The sequence below is a fragment of the Thunnus thynnus genome, chromosome 6 (assembly GCF_963924715.1).
Source record: "Thunnus thynnus chromosome 6, fThuThy2.1, whole genome shotgun sequence".
Classification (NCBI taxonomy): domain Eukaryota; kingdom Metazoa; phylum Chordata; class Actinopteri; order Scombriformes; family Scombridae; genus Thunnus; species Thunnus thynnus.
In genome coordinates this window covers 21,084,414-21,109,789 of record NC_089522.1, presented here as the reverse complement: position 1 = coordinate 21,109,789, position 25,376 = coordinate 21,084,414, and the positions used below count along the sequence as shown (strand labels likewise).

General features: G+C 40.9%; 1 protein-coding gene across 1 annotated transcript in view; it reads right to left on the bottom strand.

Annotated features, from left to right (window-relative positions):
* LOC137184652 (poly(rC)-binding protein 4-like) overlaps window positions 1–25,376 on the bottom strand; it is a 39,173-nt gene that overhangs the window by 3,128 nt on the left and 10,669 nt on the right. The window contains exons 2-12 of the mRNA XM_067592521.1: window positions 22,654–22,843; window positions 22,398–22,421; window positions 20,955–20,987; window positions 19,157–19,273; window positions 15,455–15,586; window positions 12,916–13,044; window positions 11,624–11,698; window positions 9,589–9,660; window positions 3,087–3,128; window positions 2,919–2,994; window positions 2,374–2,423 (exon numbers count right to left, since the gene is read on the bottom strand). Coding sequence (XP_067448622.1) covers window positions 2,374–2,423; window positions 2,919–2,994; window positions 3,087–3,128; window positions 9,589–9,660; window positions 11,624–11,698; window positions 12,916–13,044; window positions 15,455–15,586; window positions 19,157–19,273; window positions 20,955–20,987; window positions 22,398–22,421; window positions 22,654–22,761 — 858 coding nt within the window. The 5' untranslated portion in view covers window positions 22,762–22,843. The remainder of the gene's footprint in view (window positions 1–2,373; window positions 2,424–2,918; window positions 2,995–3,086; window positions 3,129–9,588; window positions 9,661–11,623; window positions 11,699–12,915; window positions 13,045–15,454; window positions 15,587–19,156; window positions 19,274–20,954; window positions 20,988–22,397; window positions 22,422–22,653; window positions 22,844–25,376) is intronic.

Here is a 25,376-nt window from a genome sequence, read left to right as displayed (position 1 = left end):
GCCACTACAGACCTCAAATCACAGATAACGTCGCTCCCCCACTGTGACCAAGAATCTCCACTGGACTCTGGCCTTTTACACCAGCTGTCAATAGATACCAGCTGTCGACAGCTCGCCCACTTTGGTGTGCATGACCTCAGACAACAGCATTCCTGTATGAGCAACCTCAAAAAAAACCTGGAAAATGCAACTAAGCAAACTAGAGCTAAACAAATGACACAGGAGGCAGCACAGGTACGCTCCCTGTAGTGATTATTTTTCCTAAGCATACATACAACAGTAATGCTGCATGGTGCTCTTGGTCCTCAGCTGTAAGTGGCCTATATATTGTTGACTTCCTGCTGAGGCAGTCGTTTGAAAGGACACGGGAAGAGGGATGGGATGGTGAGGATGCAGCCATTTTTCTTCTGGCTAAATCTTCCTTGCGCTGGGGTACAGTATACTGCTGACTGGTGTGTAAGCAGTTTCGGAATGCGTCTGTGTGTGTGTGTGTGTGTGTGTGCACAAGTCTCCTTCAGTGTTCAGTATGTGAGCACAGAGCAGGATTGTGTGGCCGGAGCGTGGCCGGCCAGGGGGGGTGGAGGGTGGGGTGGTGGTGGGGGGGTGACGGAGGGCTGAGGCTCAGTCATGGCTATAAGTCCTCTCTTCTGGAACAATGGCTGGAGCTTACAGCTGTCCCTGTCACGTATAGCACTGGACTGCCTCATTCCTCTGATGCATTGTACTGCTCGACATGTGGGGGTTTACTTGAGGGGAGGAAAAGCCTTCAGGCATTTTAGAAATGTTGCTGAAGGGTTGTGACTATATCCTGTACAGTGCAACCTTGAATCTAATTCCTGTTTGTTTTCTCTTCTCTCTAATGTACAACAAAGACAGCAAAGCGAAGATCTATTTTATTGTCTGAAAATTGCTGCTTCCTCTTTGCTTATACTCGAGGGATAATTAAGGGGGTTTTTAAACTGCAAATTTGACAGTAAAGAGCCTTTCAGATCCTGTTTATATCATGGTTTGGACTAGAATTCCTAAACAATTTAAAAGGATATATTCACTGTTGTTAACAAACTCCTTGAAAAGCCCCAAACCAACTGCTAACAATGTATGCATTGTACTGCATGTGTAGCCAAAGCTTGATATAACGTATTCCTGTGCAATAGAGCTCAATTTTTTTCCCCAAAAAACAATTTAAAACACATCAGCGAGCCACAGCGTTGCACAGGGTGACATTTTCCTTCATTACCGAGAGCATGGGCACTGTAATTTCGAGTCAATCACACATACACTGTCCTGCTGCTCTAAATACTGACTAGCGCATATTAAGTTGAGTTTGAAAATAGTCCCCGGCAAATGCACAATTAACTCCTGTTTGAGTAATTTTTGCCCAGCTGTTTAAGGAAATGTCTTAGCCCTTTTTAAAGACTGAAACTATAAATCTGTGACCCAATTTTCAAAGATTTATGTCTTCAGTAGGATCGAATGAACTTGGGACTGAGAGCCAGAGACAGTGTAAGAACGTCAGAAAGTATTGAGTCAGACCAGCGCCATGTTGATTTTGTTTTTTTCTGGATTTGTTGACAAGAAGAAAACTGTAGAAAAACACCAGCCTCATCCTGTAATCTTCTAAGCAACATTTCATTCTTTGAATGACTGAGTTCTGTTATTATACTGGATATAAAAGCTGCAAATGAGATTGTAAATTATAAATGGCTTCATTATAAATTTTACTTTAGAAGTGAGTTCTCTTCTCATTTTTCTAAATGAGATCAAAAATAAGCTAATTACTACCGTTAATAGCCAGAGCTCACATCCAAAAGTTCTCTGACAAAACCAGCTATCCATTACTAAAGTGATCATCTGAAAGGAAATGTGCTTTGTTTTGATGTGAATGTCAGCATTGTGATTTCTACACTCAGATTGAAGAGACATTTCATCAAAACCCTCACGGAGGCTAAGTGAAGAGGGAAAGGATCTTTGTCTCTTTCCTTATTGGCTGTTTTGACAGCAGACAGTGTCTAAGTAGGTCAGGGAACATGAGAGGATTTACTGAGCACTCATGGGAGTCACTCTAAGACACTGCAACTGCAGCCCAGACAATAATGCGAAAGGATCCATATCAGCTGAAAATCCCTTTAACCTTGGGTTAGTCTGAGGTTAGAATAATGAGGATAATTAGTAAGTTGCCAACATGTCTCTCATCTCTTTTGAAGTCACGCCAGACGTCTTTGCTGTTGGAGCTACCGCATCTAAAGTCACCTGCTCCGGAGCTGTGTACATGTGAGACGAGTGCTGACTTCCTGTTGTTTTTCTTGCTGCTCAGATGGGAAAAAAATTCGAAACAACATAAAGAATAAGAAGTTATGAGTTGCCTCTCCTTACATCATTGGGAATAAGCAGCTCCTGAGATGTCTGAGAGTTTGAGTCCATCCCTGATGAGAGAGAACACAAGCATCAACTGAATAAAATTGACACATCAGACATTTTAACATTCATCCAGCAGCTTTTGTTAGAGGAGGCACCATCGGCATGCGGGAAAAGCCCTTTCAGTGTAGAACTGCAAGCTATAGTAAAGCATTAATATAATTTCCATTTTAATGGACTGATGTTTAACAGGGCACTCATTCTTTTCTTTCTCCCAGTTCTCTGACTCTGCTGAACATATCATTTCACATAATAGTTTTTCTCTCAGACTGGGAGATAGGAGAGAGCTGTAAAGCCTCTTCTCCTCCTTCTGCACTGACACAAGCACATAATCAGTGCAGCTAATGACATCCAGACTATACCTATCATATCTAAAGGCAGGTTGAATATCTACGACAAGTAGTACAGATGGAGGAGTGATGCAAACACAAAACTCTACAAGCTGCTTATTTTGTTTTATACAAATCCTGTACTTGTGGTAATTACTGCTGCACTGTACATACCAGGTATGACAGTCGAAGCAGGCTGGGCAATTGGACTCAGGCCTTGCTGCATTGACAGCTGATGTAGCTTGGCCAGCTGAAACACAGAGAGAAAGATTGTGATGCAGTGTGCACTAAACCATAAGATCTGCTCGTGTTATATTAAATTATTTCCACAAATGGTCGTACCTCTGAGTGTGGAATGCCATATTGGTTTTGCAAAGTGTAGGCCTGAAAGAGAGCGTCCTGCATTAGGTAAATTACAGCAATAAAACATTACACACTGGCAATAAATCTGCAGCCTCTTAATGGAAGTGCTTCACTGTCAACACATGCCCGTTTTTCAGAATAAGTGATATACATGTTTATAGTTCAGTCCTGGACTTTATGCTTGTAAGGAAAAGAAGTGTTGAATAGAAAAATATATTTTCTAACTTGCCTCTAGCGTTATCCAGTAATGCTGCAGATAGTTTTGGCTTTATTTGTCCAGGTTTTGAAATATCCGTTTCTGAGATTTCTGCCTCCACCCAATAAAATTGAGGTGAATTAAATTTTGTTTGTGGTGCTCACACCATTAAAAATGACAAATAAAAGATTCAACTGGAACATTTCTGTCCAGACACAGTGACCTCAGTACGAACTGTTTTTATGGGGACTATTTCGTCAATACAAAGTACACAGGTGGCTGTTTTTGGATTTGTGTTTTGTTGACGTAAGCTATACTCACAGACCCCAGTCCTGTATTTATAGAAACAAAAAATAATAATTTTTTCTTTTCTTTGCACCTTATTAACCTCTTTCTCTCCCTGAAGATGCTGGCATCGTGGGTGACATTACTGTCTTTCAGAGGCTGTAGTGGACTCAGTTTTAAGCTACAGTAAAGATATTTGTATCATATGAAACTACACGACCTAAGGGATCCATTGGTACCAACTATGTGTGTCATGCTTGCTTGTTGGGAAGGGGGCTAAATAATGCTCCAAATTTAGGCTAAATTTTGGTGAAGGAAAAACTGTCATGGCCATTTACAAAGGGGTCCCTTGACCTCTCACCTCAAGATATCTTAATGAAAATGAGTTCTATGATTACCCATGAGTCGCCCGTTTACAGACATGCCCACTTTATGCTAATCCCATGCAGTTTTGGGCAAAAACCATGCAGTTTTTTGCATGCAGTATAAATGTGTTACTTCCACTTGGTGTATTTCAATATTTCTGTATACTGGGGTCCCTAAACAGGAATTGGAATTGCATAAATTGGGTATTATTGGAAAGCTGGGACTCTTGTAGATTCAATGAACCTAATTGTATTCATGTGTGAGGATTTTAGTCCAAACAGTAGCCATTTCATTGTAGTGAGACCATTTTTTGAAACTTGACCTCACTGTATAAAATGACCTATTTGACCTCTAGGATAATCACAACCTCATGAAACTAGACCCCAAACTAGAGACCTCGGGCATTCAGAGGATGTATGGCTTTTGTTGGTATATTGACAATGAGGGGGTTTCCAGAACAGAAGTGCTCACCATCCAATTGCTGAAAAATGCAATTCTTATGGAAATTTCCAAATGTAAAAAGTTTTCATACCAAAACACAGCATTTTTAAATTTTTCTATGGTGTTCTTCAAGGTCTTCGTGGTATTTTGAAGGAATTTTTGACCATTTTTTATCAATTCTCGAGTGGTCAAAAATGGTTAAATTTTGCACCAAATCTGTGTAACAAAGGGTATAAACCCAAAAATTGCTGCAACATCTTATGAGATATAATAGAGCATGGGAATGGCCATCATATACTTCCGTCATAATGTGCTAAGCCCTTATACACTCTAAACTTTCAAAATTTGAATAGGCACCTAACCAAAATACAATGTTCATTACAGATTTATTATTAGAAAAACTTGACACACAGTGCTGAACTGCATCTCAAATTAATTTTCAGGCTCTCAGCTTTCAGATGATCTATACCACTTCTATGCGGCATATACTGTTGACCTGCTATCACTCCCTAAACATCCCCTGTTCCCCCCAAAATGGGTCTATGGTAGGGGGCCGGGAGTGGGAGAGGTTCAAACCCAGTAAGTGGAAATGTATTGAAGTGGTAACTTCCACACACTAGGCATGCACATTTGATGAGGTGACAAAATATGGAAATTACCATAAAGTATTTCATGTTTCATATGTTATGGGACGACAACCAAACTGTTAGAAAATCTAAAACTCCAGTAGCAGAAATCCAAATAATTTATCTCAGATTTGTGAGGGGTTGTGCTGAGTAAAAAAAAAAGTACTGTCACCAATCACAGATATGAAGCAAATGAAAATCAATTTTATTTAATCATCTTTTACAGCTGGGAACCCAGCCACTAGGGATGCACAAGCCAGTGCATTCTTAGTGCCGGTCCCAAGCCCAGATAAATAGAGAAGGTTGTGTCGGGAAGGGCATCCATCATAAAACCTATGCCAAATCAAATATGTGGATCATAAATCAGATTTCCATATTGGATTGGTTGAGGCCCGGGTTACCAACAGTTGCCACTGGTACTGCTGACCAGCAGGGTACCAATGGAAACTATGCTACTGTTGGGCAAAGAAGAAGGAGAGGGGGAAGGAATGTCTGGCGGCAGCGGGAGAGGAGGAAGGGTAGGAATGTGGAGGTAAGAGTCGGAACTTTGAATGTTGGCACAATGACTGGTAAAAGGGAGAGAGCTGGCTGATATAATGGAGAGAAGGAAGGTAGATGTGCTGTGTGTGCAAGAGACCAGGTGGAAGGGGAGTAAGGTCAGGAGCCTCAGAGATGGGTTCAAACTGTTTTACCATTTTTTGAAAAGGAAATGGAAATGGCTGTGGTGAATACGTATTTCAACAAGAGGGAGGAGCACAGGGTGACGTATAAGAGTGGAGGAAGGTGCACACAGGTGGACTATGTCTGCAAGGACATAAGACTGACTGACAAGACTGCAAGGTGGTGGCAGGAGAGAATGTAGCTAGGCAGCACCGGATGGTGGTCTGTAGATTGACTTTGGAGACCAAGAAGAGGAAGAGAAGGCAGAGCAAAGGATCAATTGGTGGAAGTTGAAGGAGGAAGACTGTTGTGTGGAGTTCAGGGAGGAGTTAAGACAGGTGGTGGGTGGTAGTGAAGAGTTGCCGGATGGCTGGCTAAGTATTGCAGAAGGGGTGAGGGAGACAGCTAGGAAGGTACTTGGTGTGTCATCTGGACAGAGGAAAGAAGACAAGGAGACTTGGTGGTGGAATGAGGAAATACAAGAAGGTATAGATGGAAAGTATAGAGGAAGAGGTTGGCGAAAAAGAGGTGGGATAGCCAAAGGGATGAAGAAAGTAGGCAGGAGTACAAGGAGATGCAGTGTAAGGCGAAGAGAGAGGTGACAAAGGCTAAGGAAAAGGCATATGGTGAGTTGTATGAGAAGTTGGAAACCAAGGAAGGAGAAAAAGACTTGTACCGATTGGCTAGACAAAGGGACCGAGCTGTTAAGGATGTGCAGCAGGTTAGGGATGGATGGAAATGTGTTTACTAGTGAGGAGAGTGTGTCGAGAGGGTGGAAGGAGTACTTTGAGGGGCTGATGAATGAAGAAAATGAGAGAGAGAGAAGGTTGGATGATGTGGGGATAGTGAATTAGGAAGTGTGCTAGATTAGCAAGGAAGAAGTGAGGGCAGCTATGAAGAATGAAGAGTGGAAAGGCGGTTGGTCTAGATGACTGTGGACGCATGGGGATGTTAAGTAGAGATGACAGTGGAGTTCTTAGCTAGATTGTTTAACACAATCTTGGAAAGTGAGAGGATGCCTGGGGAGTGGAGAAGAAGTGTACTGTTACCGATTTTCAAGAATAAGGATGATGTGCAGAGCTGTAGCAACAACAGAGGTATAAAGTTGATCAGCCAAAGCATGAAGTTATGGGAAGGAGTAGTGGAAGCTAGGTTGAGAGCAGAGGTGATGATTAGTGAGCGGCATAAGCATAAGACAGGGTGCCAAGAGAGGAGGTGTGGTACTGTATGAGGAAGTTGGGGGTGGCAGAGACATATATAAGAGTGGTGCAGGATATATATGAGGGCAGTGTGACAGCAGTGTGGTGTGAAGTTGGAGTGATGGATGGGTTCAAGGTGGGGGTGGGATTAGATCATGGATCGGCTCTGAGCCCTTTCTTGTTTGCAATGGTGATGGACAGGTTGACAGATGAAATCAGGCAGGAGTGTCTGTGGACTATGATGTTCTCAGATGACATTATGATCTGTAGTGAGAGTAGAGAGCAGGTTGAGGAGAGCCTGGAGAGGTGGAGGTATGCACTGGAGGAATGAAAATCAGTAGGAGCAAGATGGAATGCATGTGCGTGAATGGGGGGGCGGACAGCGCAATGGTGAGCAAGGAGTAGAGGTGGCGAAGGTGGATGAGTTTGCATACTTGGGGTCAACTGTTCAAAGTAATGGGGAGTGCAAGCAGGGTGGAGTGGGTGGAGACGAGTATCAGGAGTGATCTGTGACAGAAGGGTAACAGCAAGAGTGAAAAGGGAACGTTTCAAGAGGGTAGTGAGACCAGCTATGTTGTATGGTTTGGAGGCGGTGGCACTGATGAAAAGACAGGAGCTGGAGCTAGAGGTGCTAAGATTTTCGTTGGGAGTGAGGAGGATGGACAGGATTAGGAATAATTATATTAGAGGGACAGCTCAGGTTGGACAGTTTGGACATAAAGCGAGAGAGGTGAGATTGAGATGGTTTGGATGTGCAGAGGAGAGATGCTGGTTATATTGCTGAAGATGGAGCTGCCAGGCAAGAGGAAAAGAGGAAGGCCAAAGAGGAGGTTTATGGGAATGGTGAGGGAAGACATGCAGGTGGTTGGCACGACAGAGGGAGATGCAGAGGACAGGAAGAGATGGAAACGGATGATCCGCTGTGCAACCCCTTACAGGAACAGCCATAAAAAGAAGTAGAGGATGTTTTACAGCTGGAGTCTCTAAGACCCTAAACAGAATGAATGTGTCATTTCTTTAGTTCAAAATGTCTATAAGGAATTCTCAAAAAAATAGGAAAAGTCATGAAGTATCGAGGTGATTGAGCTATTAAAGAGAGCCTGGAGTATCCAGGACTGCAAACACAACATTAGACTTAAAGACTATTTTTCAATGCTGTGAGCACCAAAATCAAAATTCTATTCACCTCCTTTGTACTGGAGTGGAGGCAGAAACTTCGAAGCTCAAATATCTCAAAACCAAGGCAAATAAAACCATAACTATCTGCATGTCTAGATACCATGATACCACAGAAGCGAGTGAAAATATTTTTTGGATTTCAGAAAAGCATGTATTACTTGCAAATAGATCCCGATTTTTTATCTTCAAAAACACCTTAAGGTTTCCTGGACTTGCTGCATGTAAAACTGAGTAAGCACTATGTCTCTTAATTTTTCTTAGTTCCTGTTTTGTGCTGTAACAGATTTTCTGTGCCTGTTGGCAGGCAGCAGTGTACATTTTAGTGTGGAGGCTGCTGATCTAAAATGGTTATGACTTATTTATGTTAAATACTAACATACAGTATAATCAGTGTGCAGAACACACACACACACACACATCTTTCATGTCCAGGTGTTCAGTTCAAAAAACACTGTTGATAGACTCTGCTTCCCAAGGACTCGCAACACTATAAAATGCTCCTTTTGGAAATATTTGCCCTTATTACATCAACGCCTGACCCAAATTGACTATTATACTAACATATAACCTTTAATATTTTACCTGTGCAAAGCTAAGATTTTAATTGTATAGCTCTTCCATTTTCTTTCTCATTTATTTTAATTTCTTCCATCACCGTCATCTCTAACTGCAATACCCCCCCATCCCCCATTATCTTAAATAATGCAAACTCACATATGTTAACCTTCTTTTGTCTCTCCACACACTGATACCCAACTTATCTATCTCTATCTTTCTATCTATATGCGGCACCTCGTTCCGTCCTGTAATTAGTAAGGGTGGTGTCTGTGCAGCCCTCCCTCATTATAGTTATGGTCAGACCAGACAGCACTTAGCTTAACTCAATTCTGACTGACGCCAGCAGTCTGGCTACTATTACCAGTCCATCCTATATGGTCATAAACTGGAGTGGAGATCTCACCCTTAAAATGCATAAGTACATTAGAGCTGTGTTTATACACAGCAAAGCACAAAAACACCAAAAACTAGTGGCGGTAATTCTGTCACTTACACCATGAGTGATGTTAATTGTGAACTCTTTATACTACATTACCCACAATTAAATGTTCTTTTTTCCCCAATTTAACATTGATTTTCCAGTGGCTGCTGTCTCCATTCTGATATTGTGACAGTATCTGCTATTGCCGTCATGGGAGGAATATTCCTAAAGCTGAAATGTTTCTGGTAAAGAGTGAGGCAGGGCTGAAAAATAGACGGCAGAGGAGCTGTGTGGTGTGTGATGGCATCATGTTTCAGGAGGGGTTATAGCTCATATGACAGGCTGGAACAATAGCCGCAGCTTATGTTCAGCTGTTGTTTTTAATGCCTCATGCCAGATGATGGACTGTGTAAATTTGGACATACCACACATAACCCCTGCTCTTACTCACCGCTCAGCTCCTTGTGCAACGATCGAAAAGAATGTGAGCCGATTTCAAGAGAAATTTTTATATTCACATGAATGATTCTCCCGTTAAGATGACACCTACCTGCTGAAGGTCCAGGCCACCCTGGGCGACTGAGTACATAGGGTGGGGTGCATATTCTGATGCTTCAAACACCTACAAACACACAGCAACACAGAAGTGAAAATATGTACCTCATAACTAACATATCTTCATCTTTATAAGTTCAGACAGTCATTAATTTTGCATTGGTAAGAATGATTAGTTAGAGTAAATATGTGCCAGCTGGCTGAAACCTTCCACGGTAAATTTGACTCAAATACTGAGTAAAAATGTCCAGTTTCATTTCTTTTCCTTGGCTTTTGCTACACATTAAATTTGGTCTGCGTTGAGTTCTCCAGGCAGCATTTCTGACACTTTAACACACCTAACAGGCTTATAGGCTATGACTCATCCGCCGACCCTTTCCCACTCCACTTCATTTTCTCCTATAACAAATTATACAAACATCCCTTATCAGTGTGCAGCCTTCATTATAGCCATCTCCCGGTGACCAGAACCTCGCCCCGGGTTTAATTTGATAGCTTATTATGAGGAATATCAAAAACACAAAGCTATTCCATAAATTGACCAGAGTCTGAGGCAGCACAAACAGTGTCAGAACTGCTGACAGCTATGCAGAATATCTGGCTGCTGCTGTAGCCAGAGGAGACGGCAGGTCTCCAGTCTCACTTGCTAATCTTGTGACTTGCTCCATGGGAGGGTGGATATCTGTCCCTTCCCGAACAGCAACATCTATACACACCCAGTCAACCCACCCTCACATACACACACACACACACACACACACACACCACCCTTTCCCCCAACAAGGAGCCTGCACAGGAGTCTTGTTTCCCCACAAGGGTGAGCCTGGTCCCAGTTTGTGCCTCTCATGTCTTAACGTTACATTTGAGTCACAGTGGTGAACATCTGATTCTCCGAAAGATAAATACCTGCCAATCACTGAAAAACCAGAAGGTCGTTTAACAACATTTATAGCTGTCCTGACGGTTTTTCCAGAATCCTCAAATACTCCTCTAACTGTCTGGATGAAAATACATTTTGTCTGTTGCGCAATAAAAAAGATTTTTAACCAGTTCTTTCTAGTTGGGACTGTATTTCCAAATCCGGGTGGCCAGAAATGACTTACTGCTCTTTTGTAATGAAATATGAACATATTATTTTGTATGGAAACAAAAATACTGGACATATGTCATTTCTGGCTACAGACTTTTATATTTATTATTAAATATTTTTTCATCGGGATGGTCAGAATAGTCTTTGAAAATTCTGGAAATACATTCAGAGCAGTAGTAAATGTTGTTAAGGAGTATCTTAAGGAAAAGCAGATGCTTAGTGCTGTGACTCAAATGTAACAGTAAGACATGAGATACACAAACTGGTTCTAGGATGAGTCAAGAACTTCGGTGGAATATCTGATCATTGGCAAAACCTCCTCCACATCTTCCAGTAACCATTTGAGCAGTAATGTAAGCTAGGAAGTTTGGATTGTCAGGTTCTTAAATTTTTTTATATTCTCCACTCCCATGTAAACCAATGTCATTTTTGTAAACCATTAGTAATATATTGGAAACTAGTAACAAAACAAGCCAAGTTGAATGTTATTCTTTTGAAAAAACATTATCAAGAACAAGAATGGCATTTTTCCTTTCACCTTTACATCAGTTTCGGTTGTGCAAATGAAATATGCAAATTAAACTTGAGTTCAATGAGTTTTGTGACACAAAAGGCTTAATTTTCCTGCAATATCGGCAGTGAATATTCTACGTTCATCTTTTCTCTCCTGTAAAAATCTTTTCATCTTGCAGCCAACATCTAGTTTTACTGTTTGAATAAATCTCACTGCTAATCTGAACTGTGATAGCCTCGCTAGCTCGAAAGCACTTTTATTGTTCCTACATGAAACAGATTCATTCAACTTCTGCTAATTCAAGTTCCTCATTTCCCCCCCAAGTCTAAACCTAATCCCCTGTAAATTAAGCCTGTGCGGCCCTAAAGGGGGGTTCGCCCCGCAGTTTGAGAACCACTCTTGTCTGGTAAAATCTCACTCTCTCACCTGGTTCCCTGCGATTAGGAGTGCAGCTGGCGAGGGGCTCGGTCGATAAGGGATGGTGGCACCCTTCGGGGGAGACTAAGTAGTCAAAAAACAGGACAAGGGGTCAGAGGTTGTAAAATACAAAAATCCCATACAGACATGAATAATCTCTACACAGCACACACTGCTCAGCATTTCTGTCAAAGAGTGAGCGAATGGTGTTTAACTCTCCAGTACATTAACATACAATAACAATGAATGATGTACTAAACTGCTAATGACATTGACACTATTCACTTCCTTGTTTTTCTTTTGATAATACTAGTAATTTGTTGAATAACTGAAGCAGTGTAGTGAGAGCTCTTTGTGGATAATAGCTCTGAGTTTCAGTTTGCATCAGGGCTCTGGGCTCTGCAGTGGTTTGCCCTCTGGATAAATCAAACATCCACTGACAGGGAGATTTTTTAAGATAAAATTCTTCAAACACCAGTAAGAAAAGGAGATTATACAGTGTACATGACGCTGTATATCTTATCGAAGAACTGCAGTGCTGGTGATACTGTTTTTTGGGATTAAAATGTAGAGCATCTTTTCTGTGGGAGCAGTCACAGCAAATTCTTTGTATAACTTTGCATAATTTAAATCTTGGAGCCAAAAGCAAGAAGCCGCTGGTACAGAATCCTAATGAAACTTGCTTTGAAGAAAGCCCTGGAAAACTGGATCAAACTAGCAATTAGTCAGTCAGGTCCAGCTGCAATGCTAAAACAAAAAGGACTTGTGCACTTCCATGAACACACAGGGAGAAACTGTGCTTGGGGTTGTTTTTCTCTCATCTCCTCCTCAGTTTTCTCAAGAGAGCTGTTGTCTAAAGGTGGACAGATTTTGCTGCAGGCCAGTTTGTTTTCTGTTAGCAGCTTAGTGTCCTCTCCAACAATGCTGAGCTCTGACCTGAGAGCTGCACCTTTTGACTCTATCCGATGTCTTGTCCGGCAGATTACAACACATGAGGTCCAAAGAATAAAGAAACTGTATCACTTCTTGGTATTTCCCATGTTCTAGATGTTCAGCAGCACTCTGAATCTAGTCGACTTCTATGCAACACTGTCATAGGTATCATTACGTAACAAAGACGACTAACGCAACCTACTAATAATGCAATAACTTCTGCTGCAGTGGAACAGACAATAACTCTATGCTGGTGAAATGAAAAAATGCATGTCGACAGCCATTATTTCCTTTGGATAGCTGCAGCAGAGGGGCTCTGACAAAATGTCAGCTAGGTGGAGTAAATAGAGGAATGGTACACTTCCTACCTCCAGGATTACTGTGCAGATGAGCTTGACACACTGGATTACCGAGTCCTGATTCCCAGATATCGTCACCCCTCGCTCAGTAGAGTTGGGCAGCAAATCCCCTGCCACCTGTATCTGAGCTCCAGTGCTCTGGAAAAAATAGAGGTTTAAAAAAAAAAAAGATTAGTTTGATTCCGGTGATAAAACAAGTTGTGATTATTCTGCTATGGCTTCTTTCCCTGCCTCCCTGCTGGTTTTGCTGACCTTAAAGTTTAATGTCATACTGTCAGGTTAGAGATAAACTAACTCTTCATTAATCAGCTCAACTCCAAGTCATTAATCAGAAAATGTCATTTTTTACCTGATACATCCCTAATATAGATTGTATGCAGGCAAGGAGTTAATGAAAACGTAAGTGCTTTAAAGGGGACCTATTATGCTAATTTCCAGCTCTATATTTTTATTCTGGGACTCCACTAGAGTAGTTTTGCATGATTCACAGTTCAGCTCCAAAAGCTCCTTATTTATCTTATACTGGCCTTTTATGCAGCCCCTCGGTTCAGTCTCTGTCTCTAACAGGCAGTCTTAGCTCCTGTCTCTTTAAGGCCCCCCTCCTGATGAGCCCACTCTGTTCTGATTGGCCAGCTTTCCGGTAGCTGCCAAGGGGCAGCCATATTAGAGTTGTGTTAAGTAACCACCAAGCATTCCCTGCTTTAGTGTTTCAAATTAAAAGCTTTTAAACGACTAAATAATGGGAGACTTTTATTGTGAAGAATTTTAACTGAATTAGCAGAGCTTTGTTAGCTGCAATAAAATCCGGTCGAAATAACAAGATATGGAGATATTTGGAGCTCTTTGTCCAGCAGTTCAGTTAGAAATAATGCAGGGAGGAATAGTACCAGCAGAAACAGCCAGAGTGAAGATGATGTTTGATGAGGAGCTGCAGACGACCAGCATACCTCCAATTGGTAAATGACTTATTTTACTTTGCCATGCTGTGTAATGGAATAATGGCATGGTGTGACTACCCCCAAAACAATGGAAAAACGCTACAATGTTAGCAGAGCAGAGCAGTGAACTCGCACACTGTGCGTAAAGCAGATGACCATACAGAGAAATCTATATGTTGGTTCAGAATGAAAGTAGAAAAAACCGTTGGAAACTGAGCATTCAGAGCAGCCTGAAGCTGGTGGTTTTTGCTTACAGGGATTACCTCTACATACATTTACCTCATTATTTGACACGTTGGTCAGTTTTAACATAAACATCAGACACTGTAACATTATATATATGACTGAAAATAAGGAAAAGCATACTAGGTCCCCTTTAATCTGTGGCTAATGACCTGTCTGACCGTAGAAAATCAACTGGATGCCATTGCTGGTGAAGGTAAAGAGCTAAAATGGCAATGGGACAGAGAGTCTATTTGTAGAGCGGTACAGAGCTAAAGTTAACGTGTCTGACGTCTCTGGCAACAGATCAGATAAGTTTAATCCTAATGTTTCAACTGGGCCTAAAATGTCATGAGTTTTTCCCTTCAACGTTGCCACTGCTGAGTCATACTGTATGTTGTGTAAAGTGATCTATCTGGACAGCATTGTCTCACTAATTTTCTGCCTTAATGGTGGTCTAAAACCAATTTTAGCCAAGTGCCAACCTAAGTGAAATGATCTGCAACAACCATTGTTTTATTTATATAAAATGTTGTATACTTTGTGAATATGCTATATTTTTAGCCACAATCTCAGTCTGACAGTCAGTCCACCACTTTGGTCAAGACGTTTGGTACAAATAACCATGGTGCCCAAAGGATGAGATCTCATGACTTTGGTGATCCTCTGATATTTCATCTAGCACCACCATGAGGTTCACATTTGAGGTTTTGAGTGAAATGTCAACTATTGGATGGATTACCGTGAAATTTGGTGCACATATTTACGTTCTCCTCAAGATGATTTGTAATCACTTTGGTAATCCCTTAACTTCATTAGTCATTAGCACCATCATCAAATGTTAATTTTTCTAATACTTTGGTATATGACCAAATACATCAACACTATGACATCCCTATCTGCTTTTACAGCTAATTAGCAAATGTTAGCATGCTAACATGCTAAACTAGGATGATGAATAATAACATAATGAACATAAACATTATACCTGCTATACTGTACTTCAGCATGATAGCATTGTAATTGTGAGCAGGTTAGCATGCTGATGTTAGCCTTTGGCTAACCCCCCCCCCCCCCCCCCCAAAATACTGTACAGCCTCACAGAGCTGCTAAGGTGGCTTCAGACTCTTAGTCTAATCTGGAACTTTATTATACTCGCCCTATAATTGCAGTGATTCTAAATAAAAGCACCTAATATAAACCTTAAATTACGGTAGACAGCAGGGTAAGGACAGTGGCATTGTGGAGAATGAAATATCTGTCTCTTTCAGCTGCAGCCTTTTTCCTCATTTCCAGGAGCAGATTTGTTCTCTTCACATTTTTGTGTTCGACCAGCCTGTGCAGCGAGGATGGGGAGGATGGAGTAGATTTGTGTTCTGGCTGCTCACCTCTCTGATCTCCTTTATCTTGGCCCCTCCTTTCCCAATGAGAGAGCCACACTGGCTGGCAGGGATGACCAGCCGCAGGGTGACTGGTGGCTTGGAGCTGATGGTGCCATTGGCCACCAGCGCAGTCAAGTCCTGGAAGGAGATATGGGCAAAGAAAAATCTGGTGAGAGTCAACAGGAAAGAAAAAGAGAGAGGGGGAGGGGGGAGCCCCAGAGGAAAAGATCAGACAGCAGGGGTCTAGGTGGAAATAGAGGGGGAGATAAGTCACTTGAGAGTATTAACTCCATCAATTAGCCCTGAACAGGCATTAGATTTGAGATCCAGCTTTAACTAAACACATTTCCAGTTTCAGTTTCATCAAATACTTCCTCATGAATTAACTTGGCTGAATATTTTGAATACTGGATGTCTCAAATCAAATAGTAAAAACTGAGTAAAATTAAAATCTGCCCAATTATGCCATGTCATGATGAGCCAACAGTCAAAGCCAAAGCAGGCGCTACACTCATGATTTATGCAATCACAACACAGCCAAGCTCAGTCTCTATTGCTTCAATCCAACAATGGGAAAAGCCAATGGGATCCATAGTAGCAGGTGGAGCTTTGGGTGGGAGGCAAAGAGAGCAAAGAGCAATCTGCACCTAATTAACCTCTGCCTCTGTATCTGTATATTTCTGTATATGCATGGAGATAAACCTACAGGAGTCTGGCCAGCAATGTACTGTATGTAGTCTAGTCCAGCATGTGGTCTGAGAAGACTGTTTAATCATTTATATGGACTGCTGAATACTCCATGAAAGGGGAAACATTAATTGCAGCACCGGTGGTGTGCAAATCGTGCTTTGAGATTTTAACTCTACTGCATGGAACTGAGGCAGAACACGATGTCCACATGTCCTTCCTGCTGTACCGCCAGCACACTGAGCCTGGTCACCTTGGGCTTCCTCTCTCAAGATCTTTTGAATAAAACTGAATTAATGGGTTTGTATGAAATATGTCTTTTCATATTGGTATTTAAAGGTTACTGGAGTCATATCCATGCACTGCAAAGATATATACAGATACAGATATATATAATTTGGTTAGTCCTTGCTCTTGTAATTAAAGAAATTGCCATGAGATGAGGTTCAATTTGAAGTAATACCTTGACATTTTGGGAAATTATTCTTTTCTTGCTGTGAGTTAGATGATACCACTCTCAAATCTGTATGTTAAATAAGAAGCTACAGCCAGCAGAGTTAGCTTAGTTTAGCATAAAAATTGAAAACAGAGGGAAACAGCTAGCCTGGCTCTGCCAGAAGACAATAAAACCTGCCTTCCAGCATCTCTACAACTAACAAATTAACACGTTATATGTAAAAAAGTGTAAAAATGACAAGTTGTCAGAAGGAAAACTCACTTATTCACTCACATATTTAACATAAAACCCTTAATGGATAAAGTAAAAATGTATAACTAAAAACTTCAGAAGATAATAACAGCCCAAAAAGAATGTGTACAGAATATGTCTCAGCATCTACAAGTATTTTACGTTTTTATAATACACAAATAAAATATATTTGGAGCCATAACCATGTTGATTTGATGAGTGCTTTTACAGTGCAGGTAGCAAACATCCTGTGTCTGCTCTGCTGTGGGCGGAGATTGAGCTTTTAATTAATGAACAGTGTGTCTCTGTGAACCTTTGAAATGTAAATATGCAGCACTGTCTCTCTTCCCATCAGAGTTCAACCCACAACAAATGTGTGACAGAATGCAAAGCATGCTGCTTGCTTTTGAATGGATTGTGTTGGGGCCAGTTTGCATTAAAATTAGCGAGACTTTGACTTAAGATTGGATGGCATGGATGAGTAACCTCAAGGGATTTTACTTATGAAAGGAACTGCATAATGTTTCCAATAACCGTGAACTTAAAGTTTGAAAAGCATATTCTGATGTGGCTCTTATGCTTCTCTGCTCCGTGTCTATATTTAGTGAGGCAGATTGGGCTCTCTGACGTCTTGTCTCATTAGAAGGGGAGCACACAGCTCGTCTGTACAATCACAAGACTCTGGGCGTCATTTTCTTGATTTGATCTAAAAATATGAGCCACATCTTAACAACTGTGAACGTTCCGATACTTCCCGGTGCCGTCCTAGCAATAAGAGACTCTCAAAGCGAATTGGCGGAAATAAGACAGCGGGTTACACAAGCACTGCTCACACAAAGAGTTGCTGGGCTTAATCCCCAAAGCATATTGTGTTGCGGGTGGGATAAGAACTCCAATACTAAAAGATTATGTGGCTTTCATGCATGCTGTGCCACAACACCTGGAAAAACATGTATGATGTAGTGCATGTCTTGTGTTATTAGAACACTTTCTGTTTGATAATATAGTGTTTGTTTTTTTTCCGTATTATTAGATCACTTTATTTGCATAAAAATGTGTTTTGGCCCTCAGATGGTAGCAGTTGGGGAAAACATCCATAAAACAGAGACAGACAGACAGACACACACACAGTGATCATCTGCCAAATGAAAAAAACAAAGTGAGTCTTTGCTCCTGTGTAATCATAAACTATTGCGACAGAAACACCAAGTCTAATAGTCAGTGGCCAAAAAGCAGATTATTCCCATTTGTTTTTAATTAAAGGTGTCAGACATACAATAACTCAACTATGGTAGGAGAGGCGCACGGTGGGTCAGCCAACACGTTGCCATGGAAACTCAGGAGTTTCAGCTGAACACAGGGTTGAAAAGAGGTGAGTGCAAAAGATCTTTAATGAATACTGCACTGTGCTCTCAGCCAGTGTGTGTTTACTGAGGGCTGCTGACTTGAGCAGGGAGCACCTGTTTCCTTGCCAGAGTCTGGTGTGATGCTAAATCAGTGAAGACAGCTCTGATTCCACCATATTAATTAGCACAGTGATGGACAGTCACCATGGGGATTAATAGCATGAGGAACCTGTCATCTATAACTCATTAGAAGATGTACAAATCCTTCTCATTAACAGGTACAAATTCGCATCTTTACGGGGTGGACTCTGTATGTTCATTCCCCAGATAATGTGTTGCCAAGTAAAAGTTGAAAGGCATTTATGCAAAACGGCCCAACAAATGTGATTGAGCAACTTGCCGTATAACATATATCAAACCATTCTTCTTGAAGGAGTCAAAATGGTTTTTCAGCAGCAGCCGGGTCCACTTATCAAATATGTTTCATCTGCAGTGTAATCTTATCTGAAGGCACATCAAATGCTATGAAGTACAGCTATATTTTTTTCCTTCCATCACTTAATTTCAGAGTATAATCGATAGCGATAAAAGCACATTAGTGGTACTGTTGGGATGAAGCTCAGGAAATGATTTCTTGTAATAATATGGTGAAATGGCTTTTTGCTGTTTTTTTCACCTCTCACAAACAATTTATTTTGGCTCCACCCAGACAACTTCAAAGAGCTTTCTACATATATTTAGCTGATTGCATCCAGATTGGAGTCCTCTGTAAGAAACTTGAAGGGAAACAAAATTATTCTTGATAGGTCCTCCTATTTTGGTTTATAGGAAAGTTGTTATGATGTCTTATTTATGCAAAATGACGCCATGAGCTGGTTTCACTCGTACAGTACCGGTCTGGACACACCTTCCCATACACTTGAAAGAAAAAGTGTGTCCAAACTTTTGACTGGTAGCCCATATGTGATAGCTGTGCATTATAGTTACCTCCTCCAGTTTGTATGTGATCATAGTGAAGGCTCTGAAGACGCTGTCTGTGGAGCCAGTGATGGTGATAATCCTCTCTGGACAGGAGCCCTCTGAGATGTTGACCCGAGCGGTACTCTGTAGAAACAGAGGTCAATGGGTCACTTAAAGGTCAACATTAAAGAAATATGAAGCAACAGCCAGCAGCCGGTTAGAAGCTGGTTAGCTTAGTTTAGCATGAAGACTGGAAACAGCCAGCCATGCTCTCTGTCTGACAGTAACATAATCCACCTACCAGAACCACTGAAGCTCACTAATTGTTTAATCTGTACAAAAACCATAGTATAAAAATTACAGTTTGGGGTTTTCTGGAGGGGTTATTGTGCTGGACTATTTCTGGGCCAGGAGCAGTGACTTCCTGGAGGTGCTAGTAGGTGGATTTTTTTCACCTTTCGATAGAGCTTGTCTTTATGCTGAGTTAAGCTAATCAGCTGCTGCTGTAACTGTACTGTAGTTTAAAAGAATTAATTTAATGTACAGACATGAGAGTTACATCTATCTTTTCATCTAACTCTTGGCAAGAAAGCAAGTATATTTTCCAAAATATCTAACTATTCCTTTAATCCGCATGTTATTAGGTTTCAAACTGGCAAAAGGATTTAAAGTGGCCACAGACATACTGTGCAACACACCCAGGGGTATGAAAGTCAAATGACATGAGGTAAAGGAGGTGACACTAACAGCTATACAGCACATCTCTGTTTGACAGACTGACAATCTAATACGGTTTCTCCTCAGGGCGTTGCCCTCGGACGATAAATCTCCTGCCCTCATCTCACTCCATTTTGTGTCCTTGTATTTCTCTGAGTTGAAGTCACATGAGCAGAGACAGGACAGTGCTCTGACCTCTGGGATATTTTCTCCAGTCACTTCAGTGAGTCATGCTCCCACTGTGACTGTATGGCCTGGGGAGGAACTGACAGGATGAGGCTCATACAGTTAGGAAGTAACAAAGGACAAAACTGGCAGGCTGGCTGGATGAATGGATGGATGACTACCATGGGTGAGTGGTTTATCCAGTAGCTCTGCGGGGTAGCACTGTCCCATGACCTCACTATTCCTCTGTTTATCCTTCTGCCTCATAAAGTAAAACATAAAACCTTAACAGCCAGAGAAAGAATCAAATGTGCCACCATAGTGACAGCCTAATTACTTTCTAATACAAAGAGTTAACCAAGCGGCATTAGTTGAGCTGCACCCTTGAGGTTTATAAAGAGGGAATAAAGGTGCAAACAGAGGAAAAAGGGAGCTGTTTTAAGCATGAAAAGAAAGAGTAAGGAGAGTTGGTGCGTGAGCAGCCAGCTAGAGGAGAGACAGTGAATGATGGAGAGAGAGGATTTAAATTGAAAAGGTGCCGTTATTGCCCAAAAGGCAATTTGGACAATGTACCTGCTCTGTATGCTTTTCAGACTCAAAGCTCCCAAACAGCCAGAGAGAACCAAGCTTTATTATTAATACATACAAGAAAGCCTGACCAGTATTAGAGGCCCTCTGAGATTGAATTATGTTATCTCTGGAGAGGAACCTACTGGACTTGTGGTCACAGACAGAGAGGACAGAAAATAAAATACGACGAGATGTGGTCGGTTCACATCTCGGTACAAGAAAAACAGTGAATAAAATGTGCTTGTTTCTGCTCTATGGGATGCAGGCACACACACAATTATTGCTCAAAAACACACGTATAATCATACATAGCAGAGAGTAAAACATTCATGCAGATGTTGCAGTTTAAAGCTCTAAATCGTGGACACTGTACCTCTTCTCGTATTCGTTTCACAGTCTCTCCTTTCTGGAAAAGAGAAAATAAAGGACAGCTTTAAAACTGAATCAAATGTGCTTGGTTTGAAGAATACATCACAGCATATTCAACCTTTAAATGGAACTTGCTATTTCAAAACACGTAAGCCTGACTGGAATTTAGCTGAACAAATTTCAGCTCGAGTTTCAATATGCATGTGTCCCAGTGCTATCCTCCGCACACTGTCTCAAGAAGATATCAAACATATCTGAGCATCTGAAGGGGACATACACCTGCAATAATGGCTGTATATGCGGCATGTGTGAAGACGTCCTGCCAGGGACAAGAACACTTTGTCAGACTTGTGTCACGCTGCAGCACATCCTCTGCTGGTTTTTAGATTGCTTTTTCTCCTCTCCTCCGTGTTTTCTTTTAGCTTAAGTCCATCCAAGCTGTCGCACATCTGTTCACACCTTCAAGCATCCACTGATGACCATTTCCTTACAAGAGTATCAAAAACAGTATCTTCCCCCTGTGCTACCCTGTTATTTATGTTATATTCTAGGAAAACGTATTATTTGTGGTCTATTATGACTCTGGTGTCGGTCTTCTATTGATGCAAAAGAGATTTTTTCCAAAGAGATAGGAAAGGGAAAAAAGGCTTGTAGGGTGGAGTGGCAAGTTATTAGTCCAAGTATTGCAGATCAAGTGCCTCGCTCTGTCGGGCTGCACAGTATGCACCAAACTCATCTCTCTTCCTCTCCCTTTCTTCTCATTCTCTATTTTCTCTCATATGTTTTGATATCTGCAGAACATTGCTGCATCCATTGTGACATCTTTCTTCCCAGCACTCTTTATTTTTGTGTTCATTTTCTTTTTTTTTTGTCCCTCTTCCTTCTTCTATCGATGTCCTCTGTAGGTGGTGTATTACAAGGCATGAAAGCAGGAGCTTGTGAAGCAACATAGTGCAGCCAGGCCCTTCCTAACAGACACTTAAAGTGCCCACAAGGGGCAAACAGCAATATGTCTTTTGGAGCTCAGTTTCAACAGGAGGCTTGCAGTCAATGCATTAATGTTTTTGTTTGATGGATTACTGTGTTGCATTAGAGGTGGAGGAGGTGGGTGTGAGGTCTAAAGAGGGTTGGTTTAAGGCAATTACATTTAGGATGAGGATATTTAGAACAATTGTTTGTTAGAGGGCTTTTTGTTCTGTGTTTCAAGACAGAATCAAGACGGAGAGGAAAATTATTCTGCAAAGGCTTATTATGAATCCACACAGAAGGCATCAATAAAGGTTATTATTTGACTTAGCAAAATGGAAAATAACTATAGATTTACATAAGATTAGAGACAGGCACAGCATTTCAAAACATCTACCTCATCTGATGAAGGAAATTTATTAAGATTAAAAACTTTAAACATGCAGAATTTTATATAGCAGAATCAAAATAGTAATCTCACCTTTCCTATGATGCTGCCAACCTCCTAAAATACAAGGAGATAAATGGAAACATTAATACATGTTTGCTTTTTTTTTTTTTTTTTTTTTTTTAAAAAGCAGCAAAAACATCATTTTAGTGACATTTTACTATTTATCAATTCAATAATTCAGGTATAAAATGTATGAGGCAGTGACACATCTTCTGCTTGAAAAAGCGCCGAGTGCTTTTGTGCAGCATGCAGTCATTCATAGACAATGCGAGCAGAAGGCTTGTACCTTTCCATGCATGAGCAGTCGTAATGTGAGGGTCACTCCCAAGCCCCCGTCTCCAAAGTCCTGCTCACAGTTCATAGTTATGTGGGAGTGACACGCAGGGAGACGCATGAACAAGGCTCATTCGCTGGTCACACAGTCAAACGAAAGCCAGCACTCGTTCTCTGGCTCTCCGAGGTCCTTCAGTGCCGCTCTGAGAGAGAACAGAATGACTGACGTTAAAATAAATTAATAAAATAAATTAAACTAAATGCTCTAGAACATGCAACATCCTTCCTACTAATAAGATGTGTGAATCATGTCATAAACATATCAATGCATGCTCACAAACGCAATTGTTTGCACCCAAGATGTAGTTTTCGAATGCACAAACATACACACATTAATTCAGTGTCATTATTCACTGAACATTATGTGCCAATATAAATGTAATGGCTGTGTTCTAGTTCTTTTCTCAGAAACTGAATGATTGCACTGTATCTAAGAGCATTGTTAAATGAATGATAATTCCCAGAGATCAAAAGCATTCAGATAAATAAAGGACAAATCAAAGCTGAAATCAAACACGTTTATTACTTTGAGGGCCTTCGATAGCACGTTGAAATAAAGCATCTCTCTGAGGAACTTCTTCATTAGATTTCGTTGATGTAATATTGATGGTGATTCATACCAAAGTCATAATAAAGTCATGCAAATTGTGTGTGCAGGATATTGACCAGTAGCACCAGCAGTCTCAGCGATGTTGCATCTCTTTGGGGTCCTAACAGACTGTGGGCCATGGATGGCTAATACGCTATCTGTGTCTTCATTAGCTGACAAGCAGTTTCTCTCATGGCGAGCTGAGGGATTTTTGAAATTGGATGCAAGAAAAAAAAAAATTCCTTTCAGACGAGCATGGCATGAGATTCATGCAAAGTTAATCAAATCCAATTCGAAACACTTTTCATGAAATTGGAAATGTTTGGAGTTTCTTTGGGGACCTGGTTTTATCTACTCCATCACAATCAACCGCAGGAAAAAAAAAAACCCCAAAAAACAACAGTGTTCTGGGGAGACAGAGCAGAATTTATACATAGACGGCAAATGAGAAGCATCTGTACTGATCCCAGAATGACAATGTGGCAGCGACTACGTGCATGTCAGTTATGTGACATACGGCATGATGATTAATGTGTGAGTCACCTGGCTGCTCACAGGCTCAGCATAATGTGTATAATTAGTTCACGGAATCATTCATGTTTCCTCTTGATTTATATTTCCTTACATTTGTCAGCTTGGACAAGCAGATGGATAAATAAGTGGTGTTAGATGCTGCATGATTAGCAGAATGAAAAGGCAGTGACACTTACCTTACAAACACTCACAATCCCTTCCATTAGGCTGAAACTAACAATTATTTTCCATTAATGTTTAATCTGCTGATTTTTTTCTATTAATTGCTTGGTCTATAAAATGACACAATAGCAAAAATTGCTCATAACAATATTTCAGAAATCCGAGGTGAAGTCTGAAAAGTCCAGAACCCAAAGAGATCCAGTTTGCTATCACATAAAACCAAGGGCGTACGTTTGGTTTTAATTTTGGCAGGAACATTTTTTGTCGGACGTCCAAAATAATTGTGTGTGCGCACTTGCTCTCTATCACTCTTCTCTTTCATAGGCACATGTGCACACACACATACACACATAAAGAGCCTGACTCTGCAAAATGTTTACTTTACTGAATATGCATTTGCTGACTCGCCTGAAACTGGACTCGTATCAGGATTTCTTCACTGATTTTTACATTTTACCTGTCTGTGTGTCTCTGTGACATCAGAGCTCACCTGAGAGACTGCGGCTTGCCTGTCTGTGTGTCTCTGTGCTGCTCAGGCTGCAGGATTTTCATAAAATGATGCCTGACAGTCACAAACAAATCAGTTGGACAAGCTGTGGCTAATTTAGCTAATAAATAATGTTCATGTCTTAATGACACATATGGAATAATAACTCTGGTCTTGATCTGCTCTTGGAAAAGGGGAGAGATGGCATTAAACAGTAAATATTTCTCCTACTAATTTCAATGATTAATGTTTGGATTGATTACAGAGCATTCTTATTAACTAAGCGCAACTGTTAACGACACTTTGGTTCTTCTTTAAAAAAGACCAGATGTCTTAATTTGCTTTTTGGGAGGAATTTTCACTGCCAGCAATAAAGTTGTTTAATTAAACAGCATGTCTGAGCAACAAATTAACACCTAACACCTGAAATTAAATATAATATCAAATCATCGTAGTTTGGTCCAGCGAAGTCATTTTCAATTCTGTGACGTTTGGAACATTTAAACTATAAATACTAACCGCTTCAGATTTTTCACCTCACCGACTCCACTACTGCTGCTGCTAGTCAACAATGTGTACAGCTTCAAGTTGAGGGCTGCCAGATCATCATGTCAAATATGCCCTATATCCTGCTCTTTCACTTTTTTATCATAATGCACTTTTTTGCAGAAAACACACAAACCTGGCAACTCTGCAGAGATCTTACAGTTAACATTACCCATTACCTGGAGTTAAAGTGACTAGATTGTTTAGGATCCCTACCATCCATACCCAAATCTACACCCAGGCATAAAACAAAGTAAAGCTGCATATCTGGAGAAGCTGGACCCAGAGAAATGTTGGCATTTTTACTTGAACAAGATTATATAGCCATGCTCACAATGACAATGGTAACATGCTGATG